At 37.9% G+C, this 17,926-nt stretch overlaps 1 protein-coding gene across 3 annotated transcripts in view; it reads right to left on the bottom strand.

Moving 5' to 3' along the window:
- Positions 1–17,926, bottom strand: part of PDE1A (phosphodiesterase 1A) — a 601,081-nt gene that overhangs the window by 6,596 nt on the left and 576,559 nt on the right. For all 3 annotated transcript variants that reach the window (XM_030916641.1, XM_030916639.1, XM_010368694.2), the window contains one exon: positions 709–822. In XM_030916641.1, coding sequence (XP_030772501.1) covers positions 752–822 — 71 coding nt within the window. In that variant the 3' untranslated portion in view covers positions 709–751. The remainder of the gene's footprint in view (positions 1–708; positions 823–17,926) is intronic.

Genomic DNA, 17,926 nt, shown 5'->3' with positions numbered 1-17,926 from the left:
ATATTTGCTTTATAATATGTACTTGCTTTGTTTTAATTACTGGGTATAAACATATTTTTACATGAAATAAAACAAGAAATCAGTCTAAAACATTTATATTTCCTACATGACATGGAAAAAGAAATGAGGATTAAACATTCCCATGAACTTATTTATTATTATTATTATTATTTTGAGATGGAGTCTTGCACCGTCACCCTGGCTGGAGTATAGTGGCCTGATCTCAGATCACGGCAACCTCTGCCTCCCAGGTTCAAGCGATTCTCCTGCCTCAGTCTCCCAAGTAGCTGGGATTACAGGTGCCTGCCACCACACCCAGCTAATTTTTTTGTATTTTTAGTAAAGACAGGATTTCACTATGTTGGCCAGGCTGGTCTCAAACTCCTGACCTTGTGGTTCGCCTGCCTTGGCCTCGAAAAGTGCTGGGATCACAAGTGTGAGTCACCGCGCCCGGCCATTTTTAAAATTATTTTTAAAGAATGAAAATTTCAGTCCCAGTAAATATAATTTTTGTTGATTAACAAATTAAGAACTCTTTGAAAAGGTAAATATTTAAAGTTTACCTGTTAAGATTTTGTCTCAAAGGATTAATAGAGATTTTTAAAAAAAATCTAAGAAGGCATTCAAATAAGATAATTTCATCTCTAATGGTATTCTGCAAACAATATATTTTAGAAGTTAAGTTTCTTATCTATAACATAAAATTACCTCTCATGTTTAAAATGACAGAAGTCTTTAAGGTGTTTCAGGCCTATGAATGTGTCTCATGTTTTTCTTCAGCATTTACTAGGTCTTCTGAGTTCTTATGGAGATCAGGTTCACCTAAAAACATAAGGAAACAAAACCAAAACAAAACAAAATAAAGCTCTGGAAAAAACTAATAAGATTAGAAGACTGAAGAACTTTGTAAAATGTTGAAGACTGAATTTTACAATGAATTTTGTGGCACATGTTTTCAAAGATACCAAACACTTTCCTTTCAGCCTGTGGATCTACATAGTATAACAAGCTGTCTTCTGTTGGTTACATAACTTTCTCAAGCTGCGATTTAATCTGAGAATACAGAAATAAAATAGATGAAACATGTTTAAACATTATTAAATCTCATGTAAAAAATCATGTGTTTTTTTCTGAATATTTTTTAATTGAAACAAATTCCTTTAACTAAACCTTCTAATGATCAATGTCTTTTACCACACATTTCTTAGTTGCTATGAATTTTTAAAAATGAGTATGAAAGGATAGTAGTGTTTAAGATACAATCTATCAAGACAAACTAATCTTAGAATCACTCAATTTCCATATAAACTTTGAAGAAAAATAAAATATTAGCATGGAAAAACCTTTCAACATTTCTGGAGAGGTTGTAGAGAATCTATGAAAATAGAAGTATGAAGCAAAATGTTTAGATAAAAGAGTCTCATTACATAAGTAATAAAGTAAACAAAATAAACAAAAATTAATTTCTGAGTCAATTACTTGAAATATCTTGATAGTTCAGGAAATAGTCATACACAATGGAATGTTCTTTCTGTCTGAAGTTTGAGTAAAGATATTCTAACAATTAAACTTTGTGCCAATTAACTTTGTTATAATTCCTTTAACATGTATTGTAGGGTTGTATCAACTCAGTTACAGCAGATTTTTGTTGAGGTTATGCAACTAGTGGACATATAGAATTTATCAGGTGCTATTACAAAGCAATTGTGTCTTTAAAATATGGAGGGTGGGGACTTATCTTCTCAGCCAATATAAAAATGTCAGGTAGTCTCATTACTTTCCTGATCATTCTTAGAGAACTAAAAACATCCTGTGATCACATTAAGTTGCCAAAGTCTCAAATCAGACAATAGAAGGTCTGGTCTCATGTAATACACATCGTCAAACCAAGATAAGACTCCTTTCCCACCTTGGGTTTGTTACAGAACCCAAAAATGGTGCATGTGTGTGGAGCAGGATGGGGTGTGTATGGTTGATGTTTCTCTCATGTCTTCTTTGCTCTCTCTCCACTGGCTACTTTGGACTCCTGAGCAGGGTAGAGAAGAAGGCTAAGAGGAGCAGCAGTGTTGTAGGATGGCTTTGCACTCACTAGACCTGGCAGGCATTTACAGCTGCCTTTGTTTTCTTATAAGAAGTACACTCATGGGCTCTTAACAGACTTCTTGCCAAGGACCATGGCTTTTTACCAGGTTGGTAAGACCCATGAATCTCTAGCTTCTTTACAACGTCCACAGCTCCTGTAAATTTGTTGGTACATTTCCAGCTTCTGTCTGCTGAGGTCCCATCACCCTTCCAAATGTGGGTGGGTACATTTGGTTCACATGACACACTCGAGGCATTTGTTTCCATGAATGACTGGAAGAAAAGCTGAAACCTACACAGCCATCTCTCTTTTGGCTCATCTGCCAACACGTAACTCTTTAGATCTCTCAGGTAGGAACTAGATTCCATTCCCAATATCTTCTTAACTTCAATCTCCCCAAGGGTCTTGGTGAAGTTCTCCTCCCTTGATTTGAGGTGAAGAAGGAAGCATTTCTACACTTTTCCCAATAGCAGATAAGTTTTTAAAGAAATCCTCTTCATAAATCTTTTTTTTTTTTTGAGCTCAATAATCTGATCCTTTCATTTGTTTGAATTGGGAAAGGGTTTTATGCATCTTATTACTGAGTTATGAATCTTCTTTGAAATTCTTGTCTCAAAAATCAGGTTTTTTTCTGACATTTATCATGTTAGAGTCCTGGCTTAAACTTCAGATTTAATGTTCTGTTACTTAAGACTAGATTAGAACAGAACAAAACAGTCTAGAATAGAACAGAACATAGTAAAAAGAACAGACTGAATTATGAGAAAGGAATAGAAGTAATCAACTAATTCACTGGTTCTCAAAAATTTTTAGAGAACTTTTTACAATGGATAAAGGACCCTAAGGCCATCCACCACCAAAGTATTTATCTTATTTCTAGTGGATAAAGAAATCAGCAGTAATAAATGAGTAAAAGAAAAATGAAGAAAGTAATCAAATGGTAACAAGGCAGCAATTATAAAAAATAACAAATCCCCAAATGATACACATATTATACCCAATAATAATTCTGTACATGTGATTAGCAACAATTAAAAACTATGATGAACTCATGATAAGAGTTTTGTAGCACTGAAGAAGGGTCTTCCTTGAAAACTAAAATTCCAGCTCTTTTCTGGGGTAGACACATAATTGCTAAGGAATTTCATGACAGCCAGATAGTAGAGTCCTCAGCAAATCCAAATTACATTACTTCTAGTTGATAAATCTTTAGTTGTAGAAGCCTTCACAATTAACTTGGGCAATAATACTTGTTAGTGACCCTTAGTACGTCATAAAAAAGGAAGTCATATTATTCTGACATATCATTCTCCCATAAAGAGGAAATAATTTGAATTTTCAATCCATTAAATATCATCTAAGATGACTTTTATGGCCCAAGAGTGTACCATATAAAGGCTTTGAGAAACATCCATATACCAAGGCTCCAAACAGTTTTGAATCCTAAGCCCCTCTTGTAGTCTGGTGAAACCTATGGCCAGCTTTTCAAAGTAAAGTTTATAAATAAAATAAAATATATATGATTACTACGAATTCTAATCAAAATACAGTTATCAACATATTTACGTAAACCTAGTGATGTGCTATAGTATTATATATGCTTCTTTATTAATGCTTTAAATTAAAATATCTAATTGAAGGTCTACTATCTGTTTTGAAATGATGATATCAAATGATACTTCAAAGTTGCTACACTAAATGTAAGTGTATAATAAGTATATAATAAATAAATAGATATATAGTTCTATTGATGACAAAAATACCATAAATGTTGATGTACATTCTTTCCTACAAATGAAGGAAATGATAAATTTCAGTTAAAGACTAGTAAAAAGAAATCCCTCTCTAAGTATTCTGACCCTCCCTATATAACCCTGCATTAAAACTTGATCTAGTCTAACTTCATTTTTCAGGCAAGAAATAGGCCCAGAATAATCAGTTGACTTTCTACAATGCAGATTATAAATAGATAACCTGAAGTCAAAACGGCTGGCTTTTAATTCACTGATATTTCAAGAAGACCAGTAATGTGACCTTTGAATTTCATTTTACTGAAAGGGTTTGCAAGGTCCTATATATAGAAAGCTGCTCATTAGGAATGAATGCAAGTGGCCTGCTCAAAGAAATTGCATATAAACTTGTTTGTCAGCCAGGAAAAAGAGTGAAAATAAAGGAATATCAATAATTCTGTTCATTTCAAAGAGTTTTAGGTATTCATCTCAACCAGTTTCAAAAGTTCAAGTCTAACAAAAGTAATTTGTAAAATGATAAGAAATATTATGGGTTTGCTTTGTAAATAGAGTCTCAATTCTTCAAGGAGCAGCGAGGGGATAGTTGTTATAGGAGAGACACCAAAACCAACAGAAATCCTCTAAATTTAGCTAATCTAGGCTTTTAGATTGCAATTTGAGCTTGCTTTTCCCATATTAGAATCATAATGTGTTAGACTCCTGGTGCTGTAAATAACACTTGCAGGGAATTACAACAAACACACTATCAAGTGGATATTAGAGACTTTTGTTCTCCAGTCAGTCTCACTATCTGAGAAATAACCTGTTAGGATAAATTATTATACAATTGAAAATATGACAATAATAATCAATACTTTGTGAATACCTACTAGGTGGTAGACACTATTCTAAGTGCTTCACTCACCTCACTTCCCTGAATCCTCTCTGCAAATTTATTATTATTATTATTATTATTATTATTATTTGAGATGAAATTTTGCTGTTGTTGTCCAGGCTGGAGTGCAACAGCCTGATCTCAGCCCATTGCAACCTCAGTCTCCTGAGTTCAAGCAATTCTCCTGCTTCAGCCTCCCAAGTAGCTGGGACTATAGGTATCTGCCACCACGCTCAGCTAATTTTTTTTTTTTGTTTTTTGTTTGTTGTTTTTTTGTATTTTTCATAGAGATGAGTTTCACGTGTTGGCCAAGCTGGTCTTGAACTCCTGACCTTCAGGTGATCCACCTGCTTTGGCCTCCCAAAGTGCTGGAATTACATGTGTGAGCCACCACACCTGGCCTCCTTCACAGCAACCATATAAAGTAAGGTTAAACAATTGTGGAAGCTGAGACAGCTTGAAAGCTATCTGCCCAAAGTCTTAAAGCCAGCAAGTGGCTGGATCCCTCTGAAAAAGGACAACCAGAATATTGGCCTCTAGTTTGACTGTTTCCCAAGCTACAATCATGAGTAACCTATCCTCACCATTTCTGCCATATTCATATGCCACCTATCCTCTCACTTACCTAATATTTTTCTTTAAATAGACTTTAAATTCACTCTTTTAAAAAATTAGTTTTGTTTTCAATAGTAATTTTCCTACCACAGAAATAAATTTGTTGTTCTTTTTGTATTTTTCTAATACCTCAAATCCATAATTAAAAGATAATTTCTCATGTAGATATAAAAAACAAAATGATTTAATAGCTTATTTTGCACTCTCTATTTTTGACTTACCTAGCCCAACAATCCCTGCATGTGAGTAGGAAAATCATTGTTATGATTTTCATTTTAGGGATGAGAAAGTCATGATTAGAGGGGTAACTGACTCTTCCAAGGCACCACAACCTAGGTGAATTTGGGAGACAGAATCACAAGCTATTCCTCAGCGCAATGCCCTGGTTAATTTTTTCAATTTAACAGCAATAGTAAACGGTGTTTGAAATATACTTAACACAGATTTGGTTTGTGCAGTCTTTTCAACAGAAATACTAGCTCTGAGTAACAATGCATTCTTATTTCTTCATGAGAAGAATATTATCTTTGCTATGTTTAACAGTATTTCCTTAAGCAGGCACGTCTCTAAGTTGCTTCAGTTTTACTTTTAGACCATTTATATAGTTTACGTTGCAGATAACTAGAATAAATTGGTGATCAAAGATTAAAGTTACAGTCACTGGAGAAATGTAATGTAGGATAAATCAGATATTCTGATTTTAATTGGTGTTCTGGCACCCATATAATGTAGTTTGCCTTACATGCTGGGAAAAAGAAATCTGTTTTAATACCAGGGGAAATACTTTCCCTATTTTTTTCCTCTTAATTTTAATGCATTTGGAGAAGAAGCAGTTGTATGCGTTCTTTTACTTTGCAGTATGCATGAAGGCAACAGTAAGATAAGAGAGGACTGCACACCAGGCAGAAGGAAAAGAAGACTGTGAAAACAAAATTCCACTTAATTCCCAAATATGCTAGCTCCAATCCTGTAAAATTAGAGAAAGTAATACCTTAAAGTGTTACATAAGATACAAATCAAGAAATAGGTAAATTATGTATTGGTTCACTAAAGAAAAACAAAAACATCTGATTTTGAGGAAAATACAGCAATTTACTTTAGCAAGATTTAGACTTACACCCAATGCATATGTGCTAGGCATCTAGATATGTAGAGAGTTTTACAGGTGATCTATGGAAAACGAAAAATTCATATGTATATTCATCTGCAAATCAGTGAAATTATACTCAACTTGGGGCAGCTAATACCTTATCAAATAGCCAGAAATCTTAGTGCAAGTTACACTGAAAGAGTTTAACAATGTAGGAGGTAGTTGAATTGGCTCCTTGAAAGAGTTGTCTAAAATTGGGACAAAAGGTTGTATATATTTTGTTGGCACACAGGTAGGAGTATGCTCTTAGTGAAGGGATGAGGAGGTATAGTGGAGTCTGAACAAAGGCAGGAGGTTGAAAAGAAAAATGATATATGCCAAGAAAGGAATGAAGCCCAGTTGAGAAAACTACTGTGAGCTCCTACCCACTAGTTAAAGCAATTATTTCTCCATCAGAGTGTCATTCTTTTAGAGGAAGGCTCAGATACCTATTAAAATGTTATTATTCCTAGAAGGGAAATTTGTGACTGAATTGCAGATCTTCTTAAAAGAAAGCAAGGTCTGACAGCAGGGAGATGGTAAGAATGTACGGGCATTAATTGAAGGTAGAGAAGATGGTGGTGGCAATGGAGACAGCAGCTCTGGAGTGGTGAAGTTAAGACCATTCAAATCACACTTTATCTCTTGTAAAGAGTGGCAGGAATCAGTCATGGAAATGCTCAGATTTGGCTCTTAGAGGCAAGCTGAGGTGGAAGGCAACATGGGGTTGCTCTAATTTCTCAATTAGGATGAAAAATGGGATGAAAATTGAGTCTGATGTTGGAGATACTGAAGGGTAGGAGATTCAGAGGCAGGCAAGGGATGAGAAATTACAAAAAGGGTACAATGTACACTATTAGGGTGATGGCTGTACTCGAGTGTGAGAGATGTGCCAAAAATTCACATATTCTTTATCTTTATAAATAGGACAAATTAACTATAGAATATTGATTTTAACTATCTACCTAAGTGAGTTTCAAAAGCTAGAACTTGGAAAAAATAATTTGTAAAATGATGCAAACATTTTGGCTTTCCTTTAAGTACTCTGAATAAACTATTCTGGTTGATTGAGTTTTCTTTGTAAAGCTGGATGAAGAAAACAAACAAACAATAACAACAACAACAAAAAACAAACGTCAATTGCCTTTAGTAAAAATGTCAATACATAAATCCATTTCTGTGCCTGAATGGAGAATGCTGAATATGATTGAATTTGTTTTGATGATAACAATCATGTAAAAACAAAAACAAAAAATCCTGAGGTGCATTGTTCTAAACATAAACCATTAATTCTCTCTCTCTCCTATACATGTACACTAGATATATACCTGTCAAATAAACATGTATCATTCATCTTTATCATGAAAGGCTCTAGGAAGCTGATACGGTTTGGCTGTGTCCCCACCCGTATCTCACCTTGAACTTAATAATCCCCACGTGTTAAGGGCAGGGCCAGGTGAAGATCATTGAAACATGGGGGCAGTTTCCCCATACTGTTCTCATGGTAGTGAATAAGTCACGCGAGATCTGATGGTTTAATAAACGGGAGTTCCCGTGCCTCTTTCCTCTTTTGCCTGCCGCCATGTAAGCCACGCCTTCGCTTCTCCTTTGCCTTCCGCCGTGATTGTGATGCTTCCTCAGCCATGTGGAGCTGTGAGTCCATTAAACCTCTTTCTTTTATAAATTACCCAGTCTCAAGTACGTCTTTATTAGCAGTGTGAGGACAGACTACTACAGAAATCATTTAAAAATCAATTCTTAAATGTTCTGGTTTGTTACCATTTCTCAATTTACAAGTTAAAAAATTAATTGAAGGATCTACTTTCAATGTGGGATTTTATAACATAATACTATTGCTAACAAATTATTTTTCAAGTTGCTCAGCTTTAAGAATGCCAGAAAAAACAATAAGGCATTCATATTATGTAATTTTACCACTTATTTGAAATCACTCACCCATAATTTTTCATTGTTGTGAGCTTGTTTTTTTAAATGGGCCCAAGCATGAATATAAAACATATTTCAAATTTTAAATTCTGATTTTTTTTTTTTTTTTTTTTTTTTTTTTTTAGGCAGGGTCTCACTCTGGTTACCCAGGCTGGAGTGCAGGGGTGCTATCATGGCTCACTGCAGCTTCCGCCTCCTGGGCTCAGGTGATCCTCCCAACCTCAGACTCCCAAGTAGCTGGAACCACACTAGCACACCACCATGCCCAGGTACTTTTTTATATTTTTTGTAGAGATGGGGTTTCATCATGTTGCCCAAGTTGGTCTTGAACTCTTGGACTCAAGCAGTCTGCTCACCTCAGCCTCCAAAAGTGTTGGTATTACAGGCATGAGCCACCATGTCTAGCTGGGAAATTCTGGCTCTTCATGCAATAACCTTAAAATGATGCAATACCCAACCACATTTATATTTTAAATTCTATCTGACTAAATATGGACTAGATATATACATGTAGGATAAACATGTATAATTCATTGTTATCATGAATGGCTCTAGGAAATTGATATGGTTTGGCTGTGTCCCCACCTATATCTCACCTTGAACTATAATAATCCCCACGTGTCAGCTGGGTGCAGTGGCTCACGCTTGTAATCCCAGCACTTTGGGAGGCCGAGGCGGGTGGATCACCTGAGGCCGGGAGTTCGAGACCAGCCTGACCAACATGGAGAAACCCCATCTCTACTAAAAATACAGAAAATTAGCTGGGCGTGTTGGCGCATGCCTGTAATCCCAGCTGCTCGGGGATCAATTCTGAGGCAGGAGAATTGCTTGAACCTGGGAGGCAGACGTTGCAGGTGAGCCGAGATCGCGCCAGTACACTGCAGCCAGGGCAAGAAGAGAGAAACTCCGTCTCAATAATAATAATAATAATAATAATAATAATAATCCCCACGTGTCACGGGGGGAACCAGGTGAAGATAATTGAATCATGGTTTCAGTTTCTCCCATGCTGTTCTCGTAGTAGTGAGTAAGTCTCACAAGGTCTGATGGTTTTATAAGTGGGAGCTCCTCTGCATAAGCTCTCTTGCTGCCACCATGTAAGCCATGACTTTGCCATGATTGTGAGGCCTCAACAGCCATATCAGTAATCTGTCTATATGTATTTTAGCATGAAGTGTTACTGTAGCTCAAATTATTTAATCCTACGTTATCTGTACAGGAAATTGCATAAGAACATAGCTTAGTAAGGAGGAATAACTTAAGTTTGTAATTATTAAGAACAATATTAGTAGCAACAGTAAAAACAATAGTGAACATTCAGAAAATGCTTACCTTGTACCAAGCACTGTGCTTAGTGCTTCACATATTTTATCATCTTATCCTTTCAACATTTTTTTTTTTACCCAAGGTCATACACCATCTAAGTGACAGAGCTGGGCTTTCAACCCCAGAGCCATGAATTTTATTACTAAGTTGAAGAGTTTGGTAACGTGGTGCTAAGGCCCTGACTCAAAGGGGAAAGTACTACTGATTGGAAAGGGCAGTAGCATTCTTAGTCATCTGGAAAAGTACAGCAGTGACGTTTCCAGTTGGGAAACGTGGAGTAAACATGACATTTTTCATCTTCCTTCTCTGACAAGCTGCTAGGATTTGAAATTCAGTTCTTCAGGGGTGGCTGGGTAGTGTGGTAGTAAGAAGTGTGAGCAGCACTTGTAAGAAATAAGATTCTCTTTTTACTACTGTTATCTGTGATAAACCCAGCAGTAGAAGATAAGCTAAAAAGAATCCAGTAGCAAGGCCTGCACAAGTCCTATACCTATGGGGATTTCAAAGTAAAGGGCTGTTAATACCATAAAGGAGAAATAATAGACATTGGGGCTCCAAGAATAATGAGAAGTTATTTTATTTAAAATCCAGTATAAATATATAACTGAAGTATCTATGCTTAAAAAATCCAAAGATGTAGAGGAGCACAAACCCTGTTATCATTTTTGTTTTGATGAATCTATTTTATTATCATTATTATTATTATTTTATTATTTTATTTTTTTGAGATGGAGTCTTGCTGTGTCACCCACGCTGGAGTGCAATGGTGCGATCTCCGCTCACCGCAAACTCCAGCTCCTGGGTTCAAGCGATTCTCCTGGCTCAGCCTTCCCAGTAGCTGGGATTACAGGCACAAGTCACCATGTCTGGCTAATTTTTGTATTTTTAGTAGAGACAGGGTTTCACCATGTTGGCTAGGCTGGTCTCAAACTCCTGACCTCAGGTGATCTGCCTGCCTTGGCCTTCCAAAGTGCTGGGATTATAGGCATGAGCCACCACGCCAGGCCTATTTTGATGAATTGTGACTCTCCATCCTGCAACACAATGGCTAAGCATCCGTTGTAGATCTTAAAGATCTCGAATTGTGCACACTTTGCAGATTCAAACGTAACAACAGCTATGAACTGTTTCTAACCTAGAGACTGCAAATATCACAAGTTTCTATAGACTCTAAGACCCAATTTTAGTGTTTATAATCAACAAACTTTTCAATGGAGAGGGCACTTTTTTGTGTGAGTTTCCTTCTGGGGAGGATGAGAGAAGAGTCAGGAAAGTAAGTTTCCTTTGATTTTTTTCTCTTCATTTTTTTCATGGAGACTAAATTCACTTGCAATCTTTACCAACCTAAATAATATTCACCATGTAAGTATCTGTTATGGAAGAACAAGTCATCAGAGGCTGGTGGTATGCATAATCCAAAATTCTAGGAGTCTAAAGATATCCCTGATGGTATTTTGTAAACAATGTTTAACAAATTTGTAAACTGAGTTGAACTGGAGCTACCAAATGCCCCCAGAAATAAATGTTTTTCATCTCATCTTTTAGTTTGAAGCCACCTAATCTTAACTCTAAAAGGCTTTAGAGAGTTGGTAGTAGCTATGTTGATTGGGCCTAAGAATCAGCCAAGATAGAAATCAATTCCACATATTCAGCTGTCCTTTAACCTGGGGCGAGAAAGGCTCTTGGGTTCTTACAAAAGTCTTTCCATGTTATTTCTTTCTCTGCTATGTACATGTCGATACCTAACTTTGGCTGGCTATGATGGGGGGTTATTTGATGGGATATGTGGAGAGAGGTAGCTTCATCTACTTACAGTTTGTGAATGTAGTAGTGGAAGAAATTGTCTCCCTTGGGTATATATGCAAGTTGCTCCTATTGAAGTGAACTTGTAAATTCATGCTTTAAAATAAAAAGCACTTTAAGCAATTAGTCACAAAGTACTTTACTGATCTACAACTTTTAGTCAGAATTGTGGTAAGTTGTAGAATCTCTAATCTCTAAAGACTCATGTAACAAGTTGATTGTCCTGATGGAGGCAAACTTATTTAAAATAAGTTGTGGGTATTTTATTATCTCTACATCAAAATAACATTGAAACTATTCTCTTACTGTTGTTGTACTGCCTTTATTTGATGAAGTTTTTGTTTCTTATTGATGTTTCTGAGTTTCTCTGAATCGACAGACATGCCTTCATATTTTATAGAAGCCTCATCTCAGATGGAAGGGTAATGTAGGAACACAGGAGTCTTCTGAATGAATCCCATGTCCAGAGTGATGAGTTAATATATTTGAGTTGATATTAACTTAGACTGAATTTCTACTGCTAACTCTACAAAAATTTCCTGACATGAATCAAAATTAGTGCATGGCTTCCAAGATCACTCACTACCCAGTTATCTTCTAAAGAATAGGCCTTGGTTGTGTTTTGAAGATGACACTGTAATAAACTTGGAGCATCAGATTCTTGTAGGTTTTCACCATCTTCGCGTGAAGACATACTGAATCCTACCTGAAGAGATCTTTTAGATCACTTTTCCTTTCCTTTTCACTTTGTATATTATTTTTCTTTGGAGAAAGAACAAAATACAGAAAATAGATATATATGACAGAGATCAAATAATTTAGTTACACATTTTTTGCATGATTACTGGGAATTTTCTAGATTCCTATCACTAACAAGAGAAAATTATATTAGTCAAAGTATAAATAGCAGTCCTAGAAGAAGCAAAAGTAGGGAAGCTGAAGAGTTGGGCTGTATACAGTCTAAATCTAGGCATACTTTAAGAGATAAAAATTTAAATGGTAAAAATCCCTTCAGGAAAGAATTGAATTGTCATAAACCAAGTTCACTGGATTAATTAAAGTGCCCTTTTTTGAGAAAATTCAGGCTTACAGAACATTTTTTTAGAATCCTTTTCCCCCCCAAAGTGTTCTGTGACAGATATATGAAGTGGCAGAAGCCTTAATAGAAAGTATTTAGATAAAGATGGTTCATTTATAACTATATAGAGTGAGCAGCTCTAGTAGCCATTCAGAACAAGCTAATTCCATTGCTTGATTTACTCGCACAGAAAACTGGATGGATTTTAAAGATATTTGGGGATAAACTTTATAGACTATCTTGATAGGTTAATTAAGAATGGAAAGGTGATAAAAATCACCTATCAAGGTAATTCATCATACAGCAGTTCACTCGATTGATTGATGGACTGCGCCGTTCCATGTTTTGTCATGAGTTAAGCATAATCTTACATATATCAAAATCGTCATGAGCAAGTAATATTTTTCTGTAGTACACTTCTTTAAGGAAGCCTATCCATTCAGTCTCAAGGAGCATATGTGAGCCCAGGATAAGAAGAATTAATGTAGGCTGAGTGCATTGGCTCATGCCTATAATCCAAGCCCTTTGGGAGGCTGAGGAGAGAGGATTACTTGAGTCCAGGAGTTCAAGACCAGCCTGTGGAGTACAGTGAGACCACATCTCTACAAAAGTAAAAATTTAGCCAGGCATGGTAGTGTGTGTCTGTAGTCCTAGCTATTCAGGAGACTGAGGCAGGAGGATGTCTTGAGCCCAGGAGTTTGAGGCTGCAGTGAGCTATGATTATGCCATTGCACTTCAGGCTTAGTGACACAGCGAAACCCTGTCTCAAATTAAAAAAAAAAAAAAAAAGAATTATTGTAGAAAATGCTAAGTTCTAAACACTTTACATATATTGACTCATTTAATCCTCCTAACAGCTCTTGAGACAGAGGCTATTTTTGTGATCCTTACTTTATAAATGAGCAAACTGAAACACAAAAAAGATTAAACAAATTGTCCAAGATTACATAACTAAAAAGTAAGGAACCAGAATTGAACAAGACGGTCTAGTTCTGGAGTCCTAGATCCTAACCGTATATTGTGCTCCCTCCCTGGGTGTAATGTACTGCCTCTTATGTTTTTGGCTTTTCTTAGTGTGATGATTAATTTTAGGTGTCAATTTGACTCAATCGAGGGTTGGTGAAATACTGATTTGGGGTATGGCTGTGAGGGTGTGTCCAGAAGAGATTGAACCATGAGTCAGTGAACTGGGCCACCCTCGATGTGGGCAGGCACCATCCAATCAGTTAGGGATGTGGGTAGAGCAATGCAGGCAGGAGAAGGGGGACATTCGTCTTGCTCAGCTTTGTCTTTTGACCTCTCTCTCTCTCTCTTCCTGAGTAGAACACCTTTTTATCCTTTGTCCTTGGATACCAGACTCCAGGTTCTTTGGCCCTTAAACTCTGAGACTTGCAGTAGCCGCCTCCTGGGACACTCTAAGGCCATTGGCTTCAGATTGGGGCTGCATTGTTGGCCTCCTTGGTTTTGAGGCTTTCAGACTCAGTGGTCACACTACCAGCTTCCCTCAAAGCCATGCTACCAACTGTTTCTTCATCTTGCAGATGGCCTATGGTGGTGAGACTTTGCCTTTGTGACAGTGTGAGCCAATTTTCCCTAATAAATTCCCTTTCATGTATATCCTATTGGTTCTGTCCTCCTGGAGAACCCTGACTAATACAGACACTGATGCCAGGAATGGTTCTAGAGGAACAGTATTTTTAAAATGAATTTCATTAATGGGTTTTGGGATTTCTGGAACTGACTTTATAATCTGATTAAACCTAAATAGTCTTTGGCATGAACTGTTTATAGAGATACACAAAATAAATGCACTTGATGCTTCTAATTCACCACTTTCAGGAGGTAAGTTTAGTGACTCTATGCATACCTTCAAACTCTTGTGGAAAACTCAAGTGAACTTGGAAAACTCAGTGAATGATAATGAAGTTAGTTGGGTGCTCTTAGTATCACTGGACAAAGTGAGGAAAGAAAAAGATGAGATTGGGGATTCCAATTCCCAGCTCCAGATGCACATACATACCCTAAAAGTTTCTAAGTGTGTCCTGAAGGAGAATCTCCTTTTCCGTAGCCATAGGACTTAAACTGCTGAAAATCAAACATAAGCCTTCAGCATGCCATTGGCTGAATCATAAAGAAAGGTGAACTCTCGGCCTCTACTGGTGTCTTCTGTTAAAGTGAGGACATTAGTTGGGGGAAAAATTGAATTACCTAAATGGGGATGGGGATGTGAGGGATGATCCTGATGGAGCTGGGGGCATTGAGCTCCTAAATTCTGATGAGTATTTTTTGCCAGGGTGAGTGTCCTCTCCACCCCCAGAGGCAGCGGCACCCCCACCCACAGTGGTATCTCCTTTCCACCCCTCTCTGAGATTAACTGCATTGCCAGAAAAAAAGAGTAATGGTCTCCCCTGCAGCAGTTGCCAGGCAAGACAATGCTGGTTCTCCTCAAGACCCACCCCCACCACCCCTCTTTGCTTCTAAACCTATAACTAGACTCAAATCCCAGAGGTGAGGTTCAGAGTACGACCCACAAGGAGGTGCACTATACTCCAAAAGAACAACTTGAGTGTTCTAATTGATACCGGCAGACATCCAGGAAGCCTGCGTGGGAATGAACATTAAGGATGTGGGATTGTGGTGGGAGAAACACAAAGGATGCGGCCAAATTTATTGATATGAGCCCACTAAGCATATATTCTGCATTTAATATTGCAGCTCAAGGAGTGAAAAAAGGCACTATAAGTTTATTTGTTTGACTGGCTGAAACATGAATAAAAAGATAGCCCACCCCATGAGTGAGCTGGGGAGGCCTGATCTACCTTGGTCTCATTTAGAGGAGGGAATTAAGAGGCTTAAGGAAATTGGAATGCTACAGTGAACTTGTCACATAAAACCTACTCACCCACACTGGGAGGGTCCAGAAGATACACCTTTCACTAATATTTTAAGAAATAAATTTGTGAGGGGAGCACCAGCATCCTTAAAGATTTCTGTGACTGCTCTTCTCTGCATTCCAGAACTACGGTGGGAACTACAATCACTCAATTAGAAAACAAATGCAATGGGAATAATTGGATCCTTTGGTGGCAGGGACCAAGTGATGGCACTCAAATGCCAAAGGCAAGGTGGACATAGTTACTGGAATTAACAGCAGAGGCAAAGCAACAATCAGAATAATCTGACTTGTGTAGACCTCCAGCATTGACTAATTAATCATGATGTTCCTAGAAGTAAAATAGATGGGAAGCTTACTGTGCTCTTACTTGAACTGTAGAAGCACAAAATTTCTGGGTCAAGTGAACAAAATCCTAACTCGAAACATGACAACAGGGAATCACTGCCCCTTGATCAATTTCTAGACTTGAGCCAGTTTATAGACCCAGAGCCCTTTAAGTGAAGGGGAGACCAGGTCCCGTTGAGGAAAGGCCCTGGTGCACTACATAAAATTTATACTGTTAGTCTTTCTCCTATACTTCCCCAAAGGGACCTCTGGCCTTGTATCAGGGAAAGGAAAATAATCAGACTTTTCGGGGATGACTGGCCACTGGCTCTGAACTGACATTGATTCCAAGAGACTGAAAACATCACTGTGGCCTTCCAGTTGTAGTAGAGGTTTAGGGGAGTCAAGTGATTAATGCAGCTTTAGCTCAGGTCCAGTGGTCCCCAAACCCATAATGTAGTTATTTCCCCAGTTCAAAATGCATTATTGGAATAGACAGACTTAGCAGCAGGCAGAATCCCCACATTGGTTCCCTAACTAGTGGAAGAGGATTATTATGATAGGAAAGGCCAAATGGAAGCTATTAGAACTGCCTGTACCTAAGACAATAGTAAATAGAAAATAAGGTAGCATTCTTGAATGGTTTTCAGAGACTAGTGCAACCATCAAGGACTTGAAAGATGCAAAGGTGGTGATTTTCACCATATTCCCATTCAACTCTCCTATTTGGCTTGTACAGAAGACAGGTGGATCCTGGAGAATGGCAATGATTTATTGTAAGCTTAACCAAGTGGTGACTCTAATTGCAACTGCTATGTCCAATGTAGTTTCATTCTTGAATACATTAACACATCTGGTGCCTGTTATGCAGCTATTGTTCTGGTAAATGCTTTTTCTCCATACCTGTCCATAAGGCCCATCAGAAGCAGTTTGATTCACTGGCAAGGACAGCAATACACCTTTGCCTTCCTACCTCAGGGGTATACCAACTTTTCAGCCTTATGTCATAATCTGTTTTGCAGGGATCTTGATTGTTTTTCCCTTCCACAAGATATCACCCTGTTCACTTCATTGACAGCATTATGTTAACTGGACCTAGTGAGCAAGAAGTAAAAACCACTATGGATTTATTGGCAAGACATGTGCATTGTCAGGGGCCTGGAAATAAATCCAACTAAACTTCAGGGCCTTCTATCTCCATGAAATTTCTAAGGGTCCCATGATGTAGGGCCTGTAAAGGTAGCCCATCTAAAGTAAATGATGAGTTGTTGGCATCTGGCCCCTCCTACAACTGAGAAAGAAGCACAATGCCTAGTGGACCTATTTGGATTATAAAGACAACATATTTGGGTGTGTTACCCTAGCCCATTTACTAGGTAACACAAAACCCTGCTGGTTATGAGTGGGGCACAGAACAGGAAAAGACTTTGCAACAGGTCCAGGTTGCTATGCAAGCTGCTCTGCCACTTGGGCCATGTGACCCAAGAGCTCCAATGGTCCTTGCTGTATCAGTGGCAGATAGGTATGCTGTTTGGAGCCTTTGGCAGGGCCCTACAGGTGAATCACAATAGAGGTCTTTAGGATTCTGGAATGAGGTCTGGCATCATCTGCAGATAACTACTCTCCTTTTGAGAGATAGCTCTTGACCTGCTACTAGGCCTTAGTAAAAGCTGAATGCTTGGCCTTGGACCAGCAAATTACCATGTGACCTGAACTGCCTACCATTAACTGGGTGTTATTTGGCCCATTAAGCCATATAATTGGGGAGACACAGCAGTATTCTATCGTCAGATGGTACTGGTATACACATGATCGGGCTGAAGCAGGTCCTGAAGGCACACTGGTAAGTTACATGAAGCAGCCCAAATGCCCATAGTCCTCACTCCTTCTACACTGCCTCCTCTCTCTCAGTTTGTACTATGCCTTCATGGGGAGTTCCCCACAATCAGTTGACAGAGGATGAGAATACCTGGTCCAGTGGTTTGGCTGAATGGTCAAGGACTTGGAAGGAACATAATTGGAGTATTGATAATACAGAAATTTGGGGAACAGTTATGTGTATAGACTTCTATGAGTGGGCAAAAAATGCAAAAATATTTG

This window comes from Rhinopithecus roxellana, chromosome 14 (genome assembly GCF_007565055.1).
Source record: "Rhinopithecus roxellana isolate Shanxi Qingling chromosome 14, ASM756505v1, whole genome shotgun sequence".
Classification (NCBI taxonomy): Eukaryota; Metazoa; Chordata; class Mammalia; order Primates; family Cercopithecidae; genus Rhinopithecus; species Rhinopithecus roxellana.
This window is presented reverse-complemented; position numbering and strand designations above follow the sequence as displayed.